A 17898-nucleotide genomic window follows, 5' to 3' on the forward strand; every position below is an offset into this window, starting at 1 on the left:
CTCTTGTGAAAATAAATTCCTTATCACATTATGGGGGAGTAATAAGCTTTGTGCATATTACAAGCCTAGAAAATGTGAACATTTGAGGTTGTGTCACATAGAATCGATACCGTAAATTATCTCTCTCCTATGTGGCATGTTTGCTCAAACAAGTTCCAATTTGCTTAAATGGCTTCATTGCAAATACCTTTGTGGATCTTATTTGTGAAAGTTGTTCTTGGCATGGTCTTTCACAACTTGTCCCTCAATACATTTTTGGAAAACCATGTGCTTCAAGTCATACTATTAATTGCTTTGCATGTTGGTATGAATACTATTAATTGCTTTGCATGTTGGTATGAATACTATTAATTGCTTTGCATGTTGGTATGACTAAATGAAGCTATCAAGAAACTATCTTTGCATGATGGCTAACTCTTATCTTTTACCATATGCTTTATTCGTTGTAAATATGATCTCATGAATTCTTACAAACTACAACCGGGAAATATTTCCTAATACCTCTTGTCCTAGGACAATTGGTAATCTTTATGAGGTAGATTTTTATTGATCATATTTACATTGGCTCTTGTGTTCGAATTGCCTTATTTATTGCCATGAATTTGTTTTGCTTTGACTCCCATATGTCTTCCTTGCATCTTATGGATCTAATTTGTCTATTCAACTTTCTTGGCATTTTAGTATATATAGGTAGCGTGATGATCCTAGTTTTGTGCATTTTGTCTTCATATGAAAAATCCGAAATAATGCACTATTCTTGGGGGAGATCTTCTATAGTTGTTAGAATTCTTAACATCTCTTGATCTTTATCAAAAATTTGGTTTTGGGAGATATAAAATTTTCTTTTTGGTACTTTGTGCCATCATAAAAAGTGTCGAGGGTTTGGTTTATTTGTTGGAACCTTGCTCTCTTGGGAGTTGGTTATCTCATTCTTTGTGTTTAGGGTTAATTAGCTTCTTATAATGAGATAAGTCTTTGGAGTCAATATTGTGTTGATTTGATTCTTTGATACAATTTGGGCAAACATTGTCTCTTGATTTATTTGGTGTTTTGTCCAAATTGTATCTCCTTTTGGCTCTTGAAAGTTTTGTGCATGCATATTTAATACATGTATATCTTATGTCATGTGTTACTTTCTTTGATCCAATATATAGGGTAAACTCCATCAAATCCTAATTTGATTAAGATGTGCATGAAATTCAATTTCATATCTATATGCACATAGAATTGTGGAGTTTGTCCTATATGTTGTAGTGTGTCTAACTACTTCGGGCCCAATTAGTTTGGGGACCATTTTGTACTTACCTTTGTGTTAGGTACAATGGATATGCATTGGATGCTTGTCTCACTCTTGGAAAGAAGTGGTGACTCAATGGTAACTTGAGGCAAGCTAGGATGGTCAACGAACACATATCTACTACATCCACACCAATGCTATCGTGGTAACAAGTATCTTCTCATGCATACTTTTCTTGTATCCAACCTTATGGTTGCATCTTGCCATGAATCTCTTGATTTGCAAATGTTGTGCTTTTTGCAAAAGTCTTAATGAAACCTCTTTATTGTGAATGTGAGTAATTTGAGATGAGTGCATTTGTTGGGAAGTATACTAAATCATGCTCATGATTCATCCATCCCAACTATGCCTATCTAGCAATTTTATTGCATATCAATTCCTCAAGGCTCTCACATGTGCAATATCGATGATAGTGCAAATTGAGTTATTTGTTGTGGTATCCTTTCTTTGTGATACTTGTTGCTCCTCTCAAAGTATCTCAACTATCTTCTTTCCCGTGTTGATATTTGTGATATCTTTGATGTGTTTGTGGTTGAAGTTCATGAATGTACAATAAGATAAAATTGAGCCTTTGGCCATGCTATTACGCAAAAATTCTTATTGGTATATTGCATGAATTCATTTTGGATATCATACTACATGTCTTGTGTGTCTATTTTGTGTGTGCATGTTTCTTTGTGGATAAATATCTTAGTGATGTTGTCCACTTAGAGAAACTTATACACATAAGAGATGATACATCTCCATTTTATATCTTATTTATTTGTTGCATGTTGATTGGTCATGCTAAGCAATATAATTCATTGAAGACTATGATGATGCTTTTTGCTCATCCATATAATAGTCTTATAATATGCTTTATCATGCCTTTCACATATCCTCTTGGTTGAGCCTTTTTATTATGGTGCCTCTTACTTGTTGCTCAACTATTTATTTGTTGCAAGTGTTAAGCTTACTTTTCTATCTATGATCTATTGTAAATGTTTGTGTTTTAAATGATAATGAGGGAGTGAGGATTCCATGTTATGCATATTGTATTCAAATGCAACATCTTAATTTATGCATGTACCTTGGGGAGCTTCCTCATTTAATTTAGAGCACTATCTTTTGGTGATCATTAGAGTTTGATTCACTTGGTATACTTTGTTTTTGAATGATATTATGGGAGTGATGATTCCATGTTTGTGCACTTTATACTCCAATGCAAATTGTCTTGTTTTGTGCACAAACCTTGGGGAGCTTCCTCATATTATTTAGAGCAATCTTCTTGATCTTATCATAATATCTATCTTTCTTTTGGTATCTTCTTTGTGGTTCATTTGGTTGCTTGCTTCATTTGTTGAAGCGTCTTGACTTTTTTATCTTTTTGCAATCTTTGATCCTATCTATAGTGTGATTCCTTCCGAATATTCGTCATTGGATATGTGCTTTTGATTCCACTCAAATTATGAGAAATGCACACGCTATGGAGGAACTCTCACTATATTGGCCTTCTAAATTTTTCACCCATTTCGGCAATTGGTGCCAATGGGGGAGAAGTTTAGAGGGTTTAAGGGAATTTGGTTATGTCTTTGCTTTGTGCTTAAGCATGTGCCTTTATTGCATTGCATCTTGTTGCTTTGCATAGTTGAATACTTAGAGGAAACTCCACTAGGCTTTGAATGCCAATATATGCAATGAAAGTCAAGATCATTCACACATGCATATATTATGGGGGAGTTTGCTCTATATATTCAACTTGTTTGTTACTTAAATTCCATATATAAACCCTCTCAAAGAGATTGTCATCAATTACCAAAATGGGGGAGATTGAAAGTGCATGGAGCCCCCATGTGTGGTTTTGGTAATTAATGACAATCCCTATGGACTAATGTTTGCATTGAGTTATATTTGTAGGAGTTGTCCATAGGCAATGCTTGAACCATATGTTGGCTTCAAGGTTGTAATAAGAAGAAATTGATGAAGGATATCAAGTGTCAAGTATGTCTTGAAGATGAAGATGAAGTGAGTCCTCAAGTTATCTCAAGACATCAACATGATGAAGAATGAAGAAATGATGTGCAAGTTCAAGATGAGCCAACTCGAAGAGATCATATGCTTGAAGCTTGCCATCCATATGGTGTTCATGGATTTGAGAAGATGCGCCGAAGAAGAAGCTCTCCCATGGTGGATTATGGGGGAGCAATCTACAAGACTTCGTCAAGCAAGCACAATTAAGAAAGGCGTTCCATCTTGTTGCGGTCAAGACCATCATCATCAAGCTCAAGTGGAATGCGCAAGGTTAAGGTTTGCTCTTGATAGGGTTTCTTTCTCACCGGTCTCATGGTGTAGTTGGAGACCGGTTCTTAGTTTAGTTGCCGTACTATCAAGAGGGCTCTCGAGTGAGTAACTCGATCGTATCATTCGGAGAGAGCTCAAACCTTTGCATCCTTGCATCATCTTTCTTGGTTGTTATTTGGATCTTATCCATGTGATGTTTTAGAGCTTGTGCGTATTCTCATGACAAGCTCTAGTTCATCAAGAATGGTTTTTTGCTTGGGCAACTTGTTGCATTTTCGAGGTTGGAGGTTTTACCGGTATGTCTTTCTTAGATAGGTCAAACCTTTCATCATTTGTTTCTATACTCCTTTGCTGGACTATGATGGTTCCCTGCATGATCTTGTAGAGCTTGTTACTAGCTTCGAAACGAGTCCAAGATCATCAAAATCGGAGTCCGGATACTCAAGTTATGCTTTTTCTAAGTTTGCCAAAAAGGAGGAGTTTGGGCTGAGCGGTAGTACCGCCCGAGCACGAGCGGTAGTACCGCCCGTGCACGAGCGGTAGTACCGCCCGAGGTACCGCCCGTGGTACCGGAAAATGGCCATATGCCACAGTTTTGTTCCAGGGCGTTGGGGAGGTTCGGCCGGTACCTTGGCCGGTACCCCGGCCGGAGGCTCCGGCCTCCCCTCCCGGCCCGCGCGCCCCAAGCCTCGCCGCGCTGCTCTACCATGGCCGGTAGTACCGGCCCTTCCTGGCCGGTACCTCCGGCCTCCCCCTCCCAGCCCACAGCGCCTCCAACGGGCAGAAAAATAGGGCCTGCTATTTAAGCCCCTTTCTCTCACCTTTTTGGGTTGCTTCTTCCTCCTCTCTTCTCAAGCTTTGCTCCACCATTGTTGTTCATACTTGAGCTTGAGATCTTTCTCCCCAACCAATGTTTCTTGCATCTACTTGAGAGAAAGTTTGAGGGGATCTAGATCCACACTTTGACCAAACCAAATCACCTCTTTGTGAGTGAATCTTTGGGATCTAGATCTTGGAGAATTTTGTGTTCTCCTCTTTGTTCTTCCTCTCTTATTCCCCCAATAGCTTTTGTAGCTTTGTTGGAATTTGAGAGAGAAGGACTTGAGCATCTTTGTGGTGTTCTTGCCATTGCATTTGGTGCATCGGTTTGAGTTCTCCACGGTGATTCGTGGTGGTGAAAACAAGGAAGTTGTTACTCTTGGGTTCTTGGAACCCTAGACGGATTCTAGGCCTTTGTGGCGATTTGTTGGGAGCCTCCAATTAAGTTGTGGATGTGTGCCCCAATCTTTGTGTAAGGCCCGGTTTCCGCCTCGAAGGAAATCCCTTAGTGGAACCGTGACCTAGGCCTTTGTGGCGAGGGTCACCGGAGATTTAGGTGAGGCGCCTTCGTGGCGTTCGGTGTGTGGTGTGAGTACCGCATCTTGGGGTGAGGCCTTTGTGGCGTTGGTGTGCATCGAGCAACCACACCTCAAGGTGAGCCTCTTGTGGCGTTCGGGAGCACTAAGCAACCGCACCTCTCCACCGGAGATTAGCACTCGCAAGAGTGTGAACTCCGGGATAAATCATCGTCTCCCGCGTGCCTCGGTTATCTCTATACCCGAGCTCTTTACTTATGCACTTTACCTTGTGATAGCCATCGTGCTTGAAGTTATATATATCTTGCTATCACATACTTGCTTGTATTGCTTAGCATAAGTTGTTGGTGCACATAGGTGAACCATAGTATATAGGCTTTGGGCTTGACAAAGTAAACGCTAGTTTTATTCCGCATTTGTTAAGCCCATCTCGTAAAAGTTTTAAATCGCCTATTCACCCCCCCTCTAGGCGACATCCGTATCCTTTCAACCTCACCCATAGTTAGATCGAGGGTCCGCTTAGCCCCAGGTTCTCCATTTGTAGGTTTATCAACATCCATGAGTTGGCCTTTGACAGGGCTTGTTCCAGTATCTTTCAGTTCCTCTTTCTCAGCAAGATTAGTCTCTTTGTCATCTGTATCTTCACCACCATTAACCTGGGCCTTTCCATCAACATAGGCCAGGGCATTATGCCTCCAAGCAGTAGGGCCCTCACGCCGGCCATTCCCTTCTCTTCCTGGATTCCGTCCACGGCCACCTCCTGCTTCCCAATTGCCTCGGCCAGAACGTCCACCACCTCTACCAGTAGAGAACCCGCGACCATGCCAGGTATCCCAATCTGCCTTAAGGAAATCTCCCCACCTTAAATTATTCTCATCGTGTTCACCCATGCCACATTCAAGATGAAAGTGACCAATACGACCGCAAGCACCACAAAACCTCGGCATCTTTTCATATTTAATCGGATAGACTTCGCGCTCTCCTCCACGCGACATTGATACAAAGCGGCCCAGGGGAAGTCTCACATCCAATCGGACTTTAGTTCTCACAAAATTTCCTGCTCCAAGAACATCCAGCTGAACCTGTTCAACTTTCCCAACCTTCTTTTCTGTCAGATTAGTAATCAAAGAGACATTCCTGTATCCAATAGGTATTTTATGAATTTGGATCCATGTGGAGAAAAAATTCAGGTCTACTGTCTCCGGTAGTGTTAACCCATCATACTTTTCAATAGACACCACACTCTGCCTAAATAACCATGGACCGCCTTCTGAAACTTTTAGCCAATCTCCTAAACACTGACACTGAACAGTAAAAAGGTTGTTCTCCAGATGATGGAAAATTACCGTTTGTGCAGGGCTCCAAGCCGCCCGCATGTGCTGTTCAAAAGTCTGTGGACTGAACGAATTTGGGGTGTGAACCTTTGCCAACGCCATCCACTTCAGCCCCTCCTTCGGAGCTTCTTCTTCTTCTTCAAAAACTAGATCATCATACTCATCCTCTTCTATCCCAAGACGATGCAGCATATCATCAAGAGCTTCATCTTTCTTTTTACCCCATCCGCCCACAGAATTTGTGGAGCTATTCGCCGGCGAAGCCATCCTGGCTCCCAGATTGGTTTTCACCAGAACCCCTCTGACGCGCCCCTTACAGCCAAACTCCCGGAGACGAACGGCAGGAACGATCGATCAACACACAGAGACTCCGCGCCAGGAACGATCCTGGGCAGCGAAGGAAGAAAAAACCCTAATCGCCCCCGCAATCGCCGATCACGGGAGCCTTAGGTAGAAAAAACTGATCATCATGTCTAATTAATCTAAAACAAGCATTATTACACGGAAATACGCTCTTGATCCCTAATGCATATGTCCTGTCACTCAAAAAACATTTTAAAATGTTTTTTAAAAAATTGAATAAAAATTTCGAGCGTACATGTCCACATTTTAGGTGTGCACACTAATTTTCGTGAAAACCCGGCTTTTTTATGTCCTGTGTAAAAAAGATAAAGAAGCATCTCAATAAAATTTATTTTTAGCACCAAAATTTGACTTTTTTACACATGACATAAACTATATAGTTTTTTTTTGTGAAACAACTTTGTGAACATATAGAACATTGAGATGTACGTGCGACATTTTTTGACAATTTTTTTACATTTTAAAATACAGTTAAAACTCATTTTAAAAACGGGAGCATCTACTCCCAGGTGCAAAAATGTATTGTCCATTATTACACGTTTTCCAAATTGACCAAAGTATTGCAACACCTACAAATATAGATGGTTTGCCATATTTAGGCACGTGTTGGACATATCTCGGTTTACATCTAGGGACTGTCTAATTTACAGTCAGCTGTTTTTCAATTCATTTACACTCGTTTTTTTGGCCAATAGCGTGTGGCCACGTCATTTGTCCCATTTCTGTCCCTTTCAAAAGCGACTCCACAAAAACAGTTGTTTTCCAATTCGTTTGCACTCGTTTTTTGTTTCAGTCCTCAAGCTACCCACGTGTGGCCTAACATGAGCTTCACATTTGGGCCGAAGCCTCGTTCTCTGGTGGGCTCTGTTTCGTGTGTGCAGCCCAACTACAGAAAGCTCCCAACAACCCCCTCCTCCAAACCTCCACTGTACCCAGATTCACACCTTCTTCCTCTCCAAGAAAGACTGAGAAAAGAGATCACGTTCATTGGAGAAGCAGAGGAGAAAGACCAAAAGAAAACTAGATCCAGATTGAGAAGAAGAGGCATGGAGGAAGAGGAAGAAGAACAAAGAAATAGAAACTCATGCTTGGATTCTGATCTTACCAGGCCCTTGCAACCAACATCTGTCCAGGTCAGTTCACTTCCCAAAAACCAATCTCGCCCATGAGTTCTAGTATCTGATTGTACTTGGTTGCCCCACAAAAACTGTCTGAAGGAACACATCACCATTAGAACACATAGATCAGCTTGACAAAAGAAAAAAGCTTTACCAGTTACTGATGCATGAAGAACATTGTTTTGATATTTTGCTTCTAACATCTTGAATAAAGATTGTGTTGACAGCAGAAAAGCCTAGGAAATGCTAGAAATCAGTTGTTCAACAGAAAAGATGACATAACAACACATAGGCTAGGGACATAATTATTAGACCAAGCTACTGATCAACTGAGCCTGGCTTTCGCAAGATAGATCATTATTGTTACATCAGCCTTTTCTAAGCCTTACACATAAACAGAAAAAGTGGGTATTCTATTTCTTGGCATGTTTTATCAGGTGCCTCTCTACATCAGCATCTCTCTCTTCCTCCTCACGCAAAGCCACCTGGAACTGGCGGTGACGCCAACCACACGGAAAACGAGACCAAAAATCAGAAAAGAAAGAGAGAGAAAGATAGAGGTCACATACAAGAAAATGGATCCACAAAAAGGGATCTACAATGAAGGGAACGACGAAACCGAACCTTTGGACCTCATACACTCCTTTTCACTACCTCTGTCTTTCTCGATCAATCATGTGCCCGAATGTCGCCATAGAGGAGAGTCTTGTCGCCAAAGAGGAGAGTCTTGTCGTTCTTGAGCTTGATGTCGTTGTGCTTCCAGTGGCCATGCACGGAGTCGTACTTGAACATGTAGGTCTACGCATCACAGAATACACAATTAAGAGTTGGCAAACAGGCTTAGAGCACAGAGAATCGCTCATCCTGCAAATACTCATGCTTTACTGACGAACTGATATTTTGCAGAAACCAGCAGACAGTACTACTCTGTTTCCAAGATATGTTATCATAGAAAGAAAGAAAAAACTCTACCACTTGTTTGCATGCCTGCATGGCATACTACAGGAAATTACAAAATCTTTGCAAAATACAAACGACTAAACTCTAATCACAGTACTGAAGTTACATTATCTCCAATAGGATGTCTTTTTGGATTGCATAATGCCACAACACATACATGGACAAACGTACAAAAAGGATTAAATCACTTGCATGATATCTAGGTAGGAATAGTAGAGCATGCTGTTATTACAAATAAATAAGAAAATATCAGGTACATCGCACCCTCTTCTTTAGGATACCCGTAGGATCTTCTGGAAAAAATACCAAATAATTAGCATCTGAAACAATGACGAAAGTACCAAACCTTGAGTTTTAAAGTGTAAACACAAAACAGTAGAGATTTACAGAATAACAAAAGAGACATATTTACATAATAACAAAAGAGAGATCAGAAGAAAAATAGGTCGATACGGACAAATCAATAAACATGAAGTTTTAATATAATGAATAATCATGCCTTTTTGACTAACAAATATATTTTATTGTACTGAAAAGGAATTATATTATTTTGCAGGTTCAGAATGATGACTTCCAGAATACCAAAGCTGGAATGTTCAATGGATATAGTGATGAGCACGTGCCTTTACAGGTAACACAGCAAACTAAACAAAAAATAAAAGTTCAAAAGCTCTGACTTGAAAGAAGAAAACTAATATTTTCAAAACAATTGTAAACAAAATCGGAGCTGCACAGGAACATACCGTCGCCGGCGAACCCTCCGACCTCCTCCATCTCTCGATCTCGCCATCGGGCCAGCCTTCGCGGCGACGGGCGCGAGATGGGGCGCGATGGGGAGGCGCTGCTCCTCTCTTCCACCGCCCACGTCCTCTCTGTATCTGAGACTTGAGAATGACAGACACAGTCCCTGATTCCTTGCTACCCACCACCCAAAAATAACACGCGACGCGGATAAGCCCAAAAAAATTCAAAAAAGACAACACAAAAGGGCGACCCAATCACTAAACGGCTCAGACCCAACAGACATCACAACCCAGAAACCTGCCAGCCGAACGTAAAAATGCGCGTGCACGAATTACAAATGGGACACGAATACTTCCTCGCACACAAATCTCAAACCAAATCAAGCGGCCAGAAAAACGTGCGTGGATGAATTGAAAATCAGCTAGCTGTTATTTAGCAGACCCGTAGAATATTACAACGGCCTACTTGTCAAATATAGATGGATACATGGGTATGGGTTCTACGATCCCATACTCGTACCCACCTTACCCGATGGGTATGATATTTTTCCATTTACAAACTCATGGGTAATATTTTGTCTAGGGAAAGGGGCTGTTGGAGCGATATGCAGAGATGATCAAGACCTATTCCTGGGAGCATCGGCAGTTGTATACGATGGAATTCAGACGGATAGAGATCAGCTTTTGCATGTCACCGTGTGACATGCGGCCTAAATCCAAATTTAAATATTGCGAAAAAATTTGAAAAAAATCATGCATGTTCACAGCACATATTAAGATAACCCCTAAAAATTTCAGATCAAAATTCGAAACATACCTCAAGAAATAAAAAAGAGAAATCTATCATGAATAGTTCCCAAATTCAAATCTGAATTTCTCTGTACACTATTCATATCTGAGTTTCTCTTTTTTGTTTCTCGATGTACGTTTCAAATTTTGATCTGAAATTTTTAGGGATTATCTTAATATGTGCTGTGAATATGCATGATTTTTTTCAAATTTTTTCGCAATGTTAAATTTGGATTTAGGCCGCATGTCACACGGTGACGTGCAAAAGGTGCATGTCACCTGATCTGTGTCCATTCTAGACCCTGCCACTCTAGAAGCTCTGGGCTCCACCGCCCCACCCAAGAAACCAACCTCCTCCCTCGCGCCGCCCCTAGCAAGATCCTTCCCGCCGGCCGCCCCGAGGCAGATGTCCCACGCGCGCTCGTGACCCGCGGCGGCTATGGAACCACCAGCGGCGGCTGCGGCGCCACCGGTTCACGGCCTTCGATCCCCTCCTCCGCCCTCCGTTCCCGCCTCCTTCTCGCACCATGACGTGGTCGTCGTGGGCGGCAGCATCGTCGGGCTCACTGCCAAGATGGACGCGGCCGCTGGATGTGGCCTCGGGTCGACGGATCTGGCCGCCTCTATCTATTTCCCTAACCCTCCCACAGAACTCTCTCAGTATCTCTCTTTCTCTCTGCAGGCGCACCCTGACACGAGGTGGACGGAACTGGCGGCTGTGAGGTGAACGGTGCTCCTGTACGTGGTGAGGACATACTTGAATCTCTCTAGATCGATCTGCTGCTAATTATTTTTTAGGCTGCAACTACGGCTGAATTTTTGTCTGCTGCATGCGTTTATGATTTTTCTTTGTTTCATGTGAAGATATATGCTTGACTAAAGATTTGTAGAAGTAATTCGTTCTACATATGCGCGCAAAGGCTTTGTTCTTGAGTACTAGATGATGGCAAGCCAATCTTAGTGGTACTGCAGTGATGTTGTATATGTGTTCAACTGGTACTGGATCTCTGAATATTTTTCACCGTATTTTCATGCAAAGTGAGGCTTTAATGTTTATAGAACTGATTTTATGCAAGCCAATCTTAGTGGTACTGCAGTAATTAATGATCCTATTTAAGGTTATGAGTTCAGTTACTTGGATTGTAATATACGAAGAATTACAACCTCATGTAATGGACTAGGATCTGGAAGATGTATTGCTGCTCATATTGTAGTTTAAGGGAACAAATCCCCTGTGTTTGCAAGATGTTGCTCCCCATTTCTATGTTTCTACTTTCGAATCATATGTTGTTGATCTTCTAGTCTACTAGAAGATAATGGCAAGCGTTTTTCTTCAGGTTGTTCTGCACTAGAACCAACATTCCCGTTGGATATGTTTCTGGTCTTAATTTTCTGGACATCTTGACACGCATCTTTGGTAGTGTTAAAGCAAATCCGTTCAATTGTTGTTTTGGAAGGGCATGTCATTCTCCACTGTACCGATTTAACATGGTACATTACTAAATCTACTGGTGCCAATTCACCTTTTTAAAATCAGGATAAGCAATATGCATAAAACACTAGGCTGTCTCTTTTCTGTTGTTACCGAAGGTATCAGGTTGCTGTGAATAGTCACATGTTTTCCACTTGCCTGACAATTTTGTAGTAGTTGTGTTGCTTGCCATTTCCTTCCGATTCACTGACCTTGTGTCCTGAAAACTAACGAGTTCATTGAGTCTAGATCTGTATGGTCTTGTGTAGCAAATCATATGTTTATGATGCCCAAAATAAGTTAATAAAAATCGCAGCTACTACATTGTTACATTTTTTGGTTGATTTTTATGTCAGTTTGGCACCCAAATGTATAGCACGATCAAAGCTTTTGTTGTCTCTAAATTGTTTGGCCAATTACTATACTGAGTGAAGAGTTTGTTCTTCTATTAACTTGCAATTTTTTTATTATATACCCTCACAATCAGTCTATGGTACTAATAATGCTACATATGTTTCTATTTCTTAATTATCCTGTATCCTATGCCTGTTCCTGAATGTGGTAACTGGATCTAGGTGGCCTTATAACTCTAAAACATTAGTTAAACTGAATAATGGAACTCATAGATTTGTAACTGAGTAGTGAGTGTATGAGTTATAACCGAATTAAATATTTGAGCTATATTATTTGGTTCATTGTTATAATTGAATAAACATGAGCTATCTCACTGACCATTACACATCATGGTAATCTAATCTGAGCTATTTCACACTAGGAACTTTGTAGTACATTTATGTTTTCTTATCTTTGACCAGTATAATCTGTGGCCATTTCTGGCTCCCAATTCCAAAGTATGTTATTATATTCTTGTGCTGCAACCGAATCTTTGAATTTGGTGGAAAGCGGGAATGGTGTTTTGGCACATGGGAGCATATGCTCCCTTTATTTTGAAATGCATGTTACATACATTTTGTAATTTCAAAAAATTGAAACGAAAAATTCGAACGTACATCTTCACGTGCTACACGCTCACAAAGTTGTTTCATAAAAATCCGACTTGTCGTGTGACGTGTGTAAAAAAGACAAAATTCAATGCTGAAAATAAGGCTTTTCAGGAGATAAATTTTCTCTTTTTTACACAGACCACAAAACATATTGGTTCCTCGCGAAACTTGACGAACGTACGTATATTGTGGAGATGTACAAGTAGAATTTTTTGTCAAAATTTTTCGACATTTCGAAATATAATTTTTTGATAGAGGGAGCATATGCACCCGGGAGCCGAATTGAATTTCCGGTAGCTTACTAAGATGTGGCCATAATAAGATCTGTGCCTTAATTGTAGCTGTATTTGTGGTAAAAAAACAGACTGTATTGTGAGCAAGTTGTTGGGTCTTCTTAGACGCTGCTGGTATTCACTTTTGGGAGTACTTGCTAATATGTATACTCTCGGTTGCTACTGTTTTATTTTGTTTCTAGATGTTGTATGTTATTGCCACAATAACCATCATTTCCTCTCTTTTGCAACAGCTCCAGGTTGAAGCTGGAAGAATGAAGGCTTTATACGCAGTGAATTGTTTCTTAACTTGTTAAGAGTATAGTCATCTTTGTAGCTAATCATATCCTCCTCTGTTATCTGAAATATCGCATGATTCTAACATCTTTTTAAACTGTATTCCTGGGTGATGTGAACTATACCATTGTAATATATATATATTCTTATTTTGGTCTTCCTTTGTGAAAATTTATGCTCTGCTGACTTGAATACTCAAGATTCACTACTGATATGTTGAAAATCAAACAAATGCTATTTGGCCTATTAGAAGGTCACGCCCAAAACAATGCTGGACCAATATTGGACCGTAACTGTGTACGATTCAGAAAAGAATAACAAAATGGTCGAAAATGAAAAATAATTGGATAAGAAAAGGCTGTAGCCCAGAAATAAACTGGCAGAATTGTTGGGCTTGGCCTGTCAGATTTGATAGGAAAAAAAAACCTAAATTGGCTGAGATCTTGGCCCAGCCCATGTAGACCACCAAAACGGACTGGGCTGATTTTGATTAACGACGATGTCTATTCGTCGCAATTTTGCCATGTCAGATTATACACGTAGGATGTGATGAGGCTTGGCCAAATTGCCAGTGACAATCAAATATCGTCATAGACAACTATGCCGTTTTTAAGTAAATCGTCGTTGTAGTTGATTTCTGAAGCTCGGTTTTTTACGATCTGTTTTTCGTCATAGAATTGTCATATATGAAAATCGATGACGATCTATTGACGAAAATGGAGGGTCGTAGGTCAACATATTTCTTGTAGTGCTACTGCTCCTTGTCTGGAATTATCTGGTTGCGTGTATGACAATGAGTTATGGTTGTGCCTCTAGGGCACCTGGGATTCGGTTTATATAGGCGCCCGGATCCTAGGGTTTCTAAGGAGAGTCTTACCCAGATACAAGTTGCCTAACTACGAAATATTACATTGCCGTGCACGTTAAGGATCCACCTATCCTAACTTGTCGTACTAGATCCGACTTCCTTCATGGATCTTCATGGATCCGGCTTCTACCGCGGGCCAGGCTGGAACCACCTTCTTGTTCCCCGGCAAGACATACTCCATCTTTAATCAACAACAACTGGACCGTCCAGTGGACCATATGCCACCACCACCATCTGTGGGTCACCCAGACTTGCCGGATTCAGACCATGTCGATGGCATACCTATGAAGTGTACCCACGACACCTATGCACGCACACACGCACACCCTACTCCTATGAGCACCTTCAGAAGACTGAGCCGGCTGATTAGATCTTGAAATTGATGAAGTCACCACATATGCCTCGCTATCGACAAGAACATCGCCTCCCACTGAATATTCCGCCTTTATGAGGTACACATATGCAAACCTGGGGTTTGAACTCTGGTGGGCCGAAGGTACAACCACCCTCCTAACCATCCAACCTCAAGTTAGTTTTTTTTTTAATATTTTTTTTTCTATTTTTCAAATATTTAGTAGGAAGCTTGCCACCATAACAAGAAAAAGATCAATTCATAGGCGTAGTTGGGTGGGCTACCATCCACGGACATGGGTGTTTGTCCGGTTCACGCGCCACCACAAACCAACCAAAACGTAGGGCATCTTTAGCGGGCCGACCCATATGGTCTTCGTGTATCTGAAACGGTCCGCGCTGACACGGACCGGCCGCGCATGCTGCAGCGTGGTGACCCAAACAAACTGACCCGTTGGCTTTGATCCATCGGCCCACCAAATTTAGGAAATCGATGTGTTGGCGCAGACGATGGCCCGCTTGGAAGCAACCCAGCGGCAGAGGGCTGACCGGTGTGCGCTAGTCTAGCAGATGCGTCGCCGAAATAGGTGACTGCCGCTAGCACTGCAGTAGGAGGACGCCTACCTGCGCGAGTACTTTTGGTGCGCCTTCCTTGCCTGGGAGCACAAGGCGCGCCAGACGATCCGCGGTACGCAGGATTTCCAACCCTACGAGGCCGCACCCGACAACGAGCACGAGGTCGAGGACGAGGATGAGGAAGACGAGAAGATGGAGGACATGGCGCCTCCAGCCACTGTGAAGCTGGAGGTGCTCGTCCCCGATGACTACGACGAGGAGACGGCCACAACCGCCGCCCTGGCCGCATCAAAGGCTGACGAGGACTCGAAGTAGTCCTGGCTCGGGCAAGAGGACGTCATCCAACTGACGGCAATGGTGGCGGATCACGTTGCTTCCCTGCCACCACCACCACCACCATTGCCACCGCACGCGCCACCACAGGCGGTGTTGGACGGCCAGAAGGTCCCACCTCCTCCAAAATACGCGCCGCTAGCCACACCGCGCAGCTGTGGGCGCCCCCGCCCTTCGTCGACCTTGTCTCCGACGACAAAGAAGACGACGCTGCAAACTATGGTTTAGATTTTATTTTTAAGCTATGTAAATTAGTTCGAATTAATAAAATTTCTATCAAAATTTCGCGCGATTTTTAAAATTCATTCCAAATTGTTTATTTCTGGTGAATGGGCCAAATAGCCAGCGAACCGAATGGGTGATGCCGTTGCGCGCACTATCCTGGCCGGCCGGGCAGCGTCACACAATCTGTCTTCATTAATTAGCTTGTAGATTCATTGTATTTTAGGAAGTGTAATGTTACAGGAACTAGCTATGTTAGGTTGGCTATAGTGCTAGTATTTTAGATATCCACAAAAATGCTTATGTGGAATCTAATTAATGAGGAGAGATAAGATTAGAGTATCATAGGTAGATATTGTATCATAGCAAACGTTGCGAGAAAAACTAATGCTAAATAGATCTTGTACACATATTTGTATTGAAAATTAAAAAATAATAAATTTAGAAGATTATGATAGTACTCTATAATACCACCCACTATAGTGATAGTATCATAGACAAATATCATATGCATGATACTACTATATGATGCTATGCACTATGAACAGCCTTTGTACTCTATCCTCCTCTTTCCTCATTAACGCCACATAAGCAAATTTGGTGAGTTGGATACTTAGTTACTAGTGAACTTACTCCCATATACAGCCATCCAAACAGCTCAACGATGTACTCTGACTGTGGCAATTTCTTGCATTTCCTGTCAGTCTCTGAACACGCAAACTGCAAGGTTCATTGCAGAGTGACACGTGGGCACTCCTTGGTGGTCCTGACAAACATACATGACTGTCCACCATGGCACAGCGCCTTATCCGTCTTCGGAATCCCATCCACCCAATCACGATCCAGCTCAACTGACACCATTCACACAAAAGAAATCCAAAACAAAATGGAAGCGGCCGAGGAACTCCGGTGATCTCTGACCCTCACAAACTCCCGTCTCCTCCCGCCCCGCGGCAATGGAGACCCTCCTTTCCCCCTCCGCATTGCTCACCCCTCTCCGCGGCTCCAAGAAGCCAGCTCCCCCCGCCGTATCCTGCTCGCTTAAGAAGCAGACGCAGGTGGGCGTGGCTTGGCGTGGAGACGGCGCGAGCGGTGGCGTCGGGAGCTGGGCGTCGTTCTTGCACCACGGCCTTGCCGCGGCGGCGCTGTCCCTGGCCCTCACCCTATCGCCGGCGCCCGCGCCCGCGGTGGCTTCGGAGTACGACGTGCTGAACGACGGGCCGCCGGCGGACACGTACGTGGTGGACGACGCCGGCGTGCTGAGCCGCGTGACCAAGTCCGACGTGAAGCGGCTCGCCCGCGACCTCGAGGCCCGCAAGAACATCCGGATCAACTTCGTCACCGTCCGCAAGCTCACGGTACGTGCTGCTCCGATCGTCAGCTCGTCGCCGGCCGTGAGCTAGCTCGCTCATCACGCTCTTGCATTTGGTATGTGTGCGTGCAGAGCAAAGCTGACGCGTTCGAGTACGCGGACCAAGTGCTGGAGAAGTGGTACCCGACGGTGGAGGACGGCAGCAACAAGGGCATCGTCGTGCTCGTCACCAGCCAGAAGGAGGGCGCCATCACCGGCGGCCCGGACTTCGTGAAGGCGGTCGGCGACGCCATCCTCGACGCCGCCGTCTCCGAGAACCTGCCAGGTACGTAGTACTTATTTCGTTACTAGCTTCACCTTCCTCTTCCCATTCCGTCGGGGAACGCAAAACTGACTACCGTTGCTTGCAGTGCTGGCGACGGACGAGAAGTACAACGAGGCGATCTACTCGACGGCGCAGCGGCTGGTGGCGGCGATCGACGGGCTGCCGGACCCCGGCGGGCCGGCGTTCCAGGAGAGCAAGAGGGAGTCCAACTACAAGAGCAAGCAGGAGACGGAGGAGAAGCGCGGCCAGTTCACGCTCGTCGTCGGCGGCCTGCTCGTCATCGCATTCGTCGTGCCCATGGCGCAGTACTACGCATACATCTCCAAGAAGTGAGCGGCGTGCACTGTACAGTAATTTTTCGATTCCCCCATTGGAACTTTAGAAGTGAACAGAGAGGTGATCAATACAGGCGCACGCTCGTGTGCAGTGTTCGGAACCTCGCGAGATTTACAGGAAACACTTCAGTTTTCTGCATGATGCGGAAGAAAATTCTCAGCCAAACAGGAGTTAACTAATTTTTCTTGCGCTACCCCAACTGGGTTACTAATATGGATGCTAATTTCTTGCCTCAGAATCTCTCCTTCAAAACTTGCGTGCTACAACGAAATCTTTGGTAATTTTGCACAAG

At 43.2% G+C, this 17898-nt stretch overlaps 1 protein-coding gene and 1 long non-coding RNA gene across 2 annotated transcripts; both read left to right on the forward strand.

Annotated features, from left to right (window-relative positions):
• Positions 1-10533: 10533 nt before the first annotated feature.
• Positions 10534-13440, forward strand: LOC127314938 (uncharacterized). Its single transcript, XR_007860049.1, has 2 exons — positions 10534-10984; positions 13241-13440. It is a non-coding gene; the product is annotated as an uncharacterized lncRNA (long non-coding RNA).
• Positions 13441-16515: 3075 nt separating this feature from the next.
• On the forward strand, positions 16516-17706 carry LOC127314930 (UPF0603 protein OsI_019212, chloroplastic). Its single transcript, XM_051345480.2, has 3 exons — positions 16516-16991; positions 17078-17270; positions 17356-17706. Exons 1-3 carry the CDS (start codon positions 16590-16592, stop codon positions 17601-17603), a joined length of 843 nt encoding a protein of 280 aa, XP_051201440.1. The 5' UTR covers positions 16516-16589; the 3' UTR covers positions 17604-17706.
• Positions 17707-17898: the final 192 nt, after the last annotated feature.

This window comes from Lolium perenne, chromosome 1 (assembly GCF_019359855.2).
Source record: "Lolium perenne isolate Kyuss_39 chromosome 1, Kyuss_2.0, whole genome shotgun sequence".
Classification (NCBI taxonomy): Eukaryota; Viridiplantae; Streptophyta; class Magnoliopsida; order Poales; family Poaceae; genus Lolium; species Lolium perenne.

Excerpts from the sequence above, each read along its gene's own strand:
- LOC127314930 (XM_051345480.2), top strand. The coding sequence starts at position 16,590 with ATGGAGACCCTCCTTTCCCCCTCCGCATTGCTCACCCCTCTCCGCGGC. Across the intron at positions 16,992-17,077 it reads TCACCGTCCGCAAGCTCACG|AGCAAAGCTGACGCGTTCGA; the intron begins GTACGTGCTGCT and ends GTGTGCGTGCAG. Across the intron at positions 17,271-17,355 it reads CGTCTCCGAGAACCTGCCAG|TGCTGGCGACGGACGAGAAG; the intron begins GTACGTAGTACT and ends CGTTGCTTGCAG.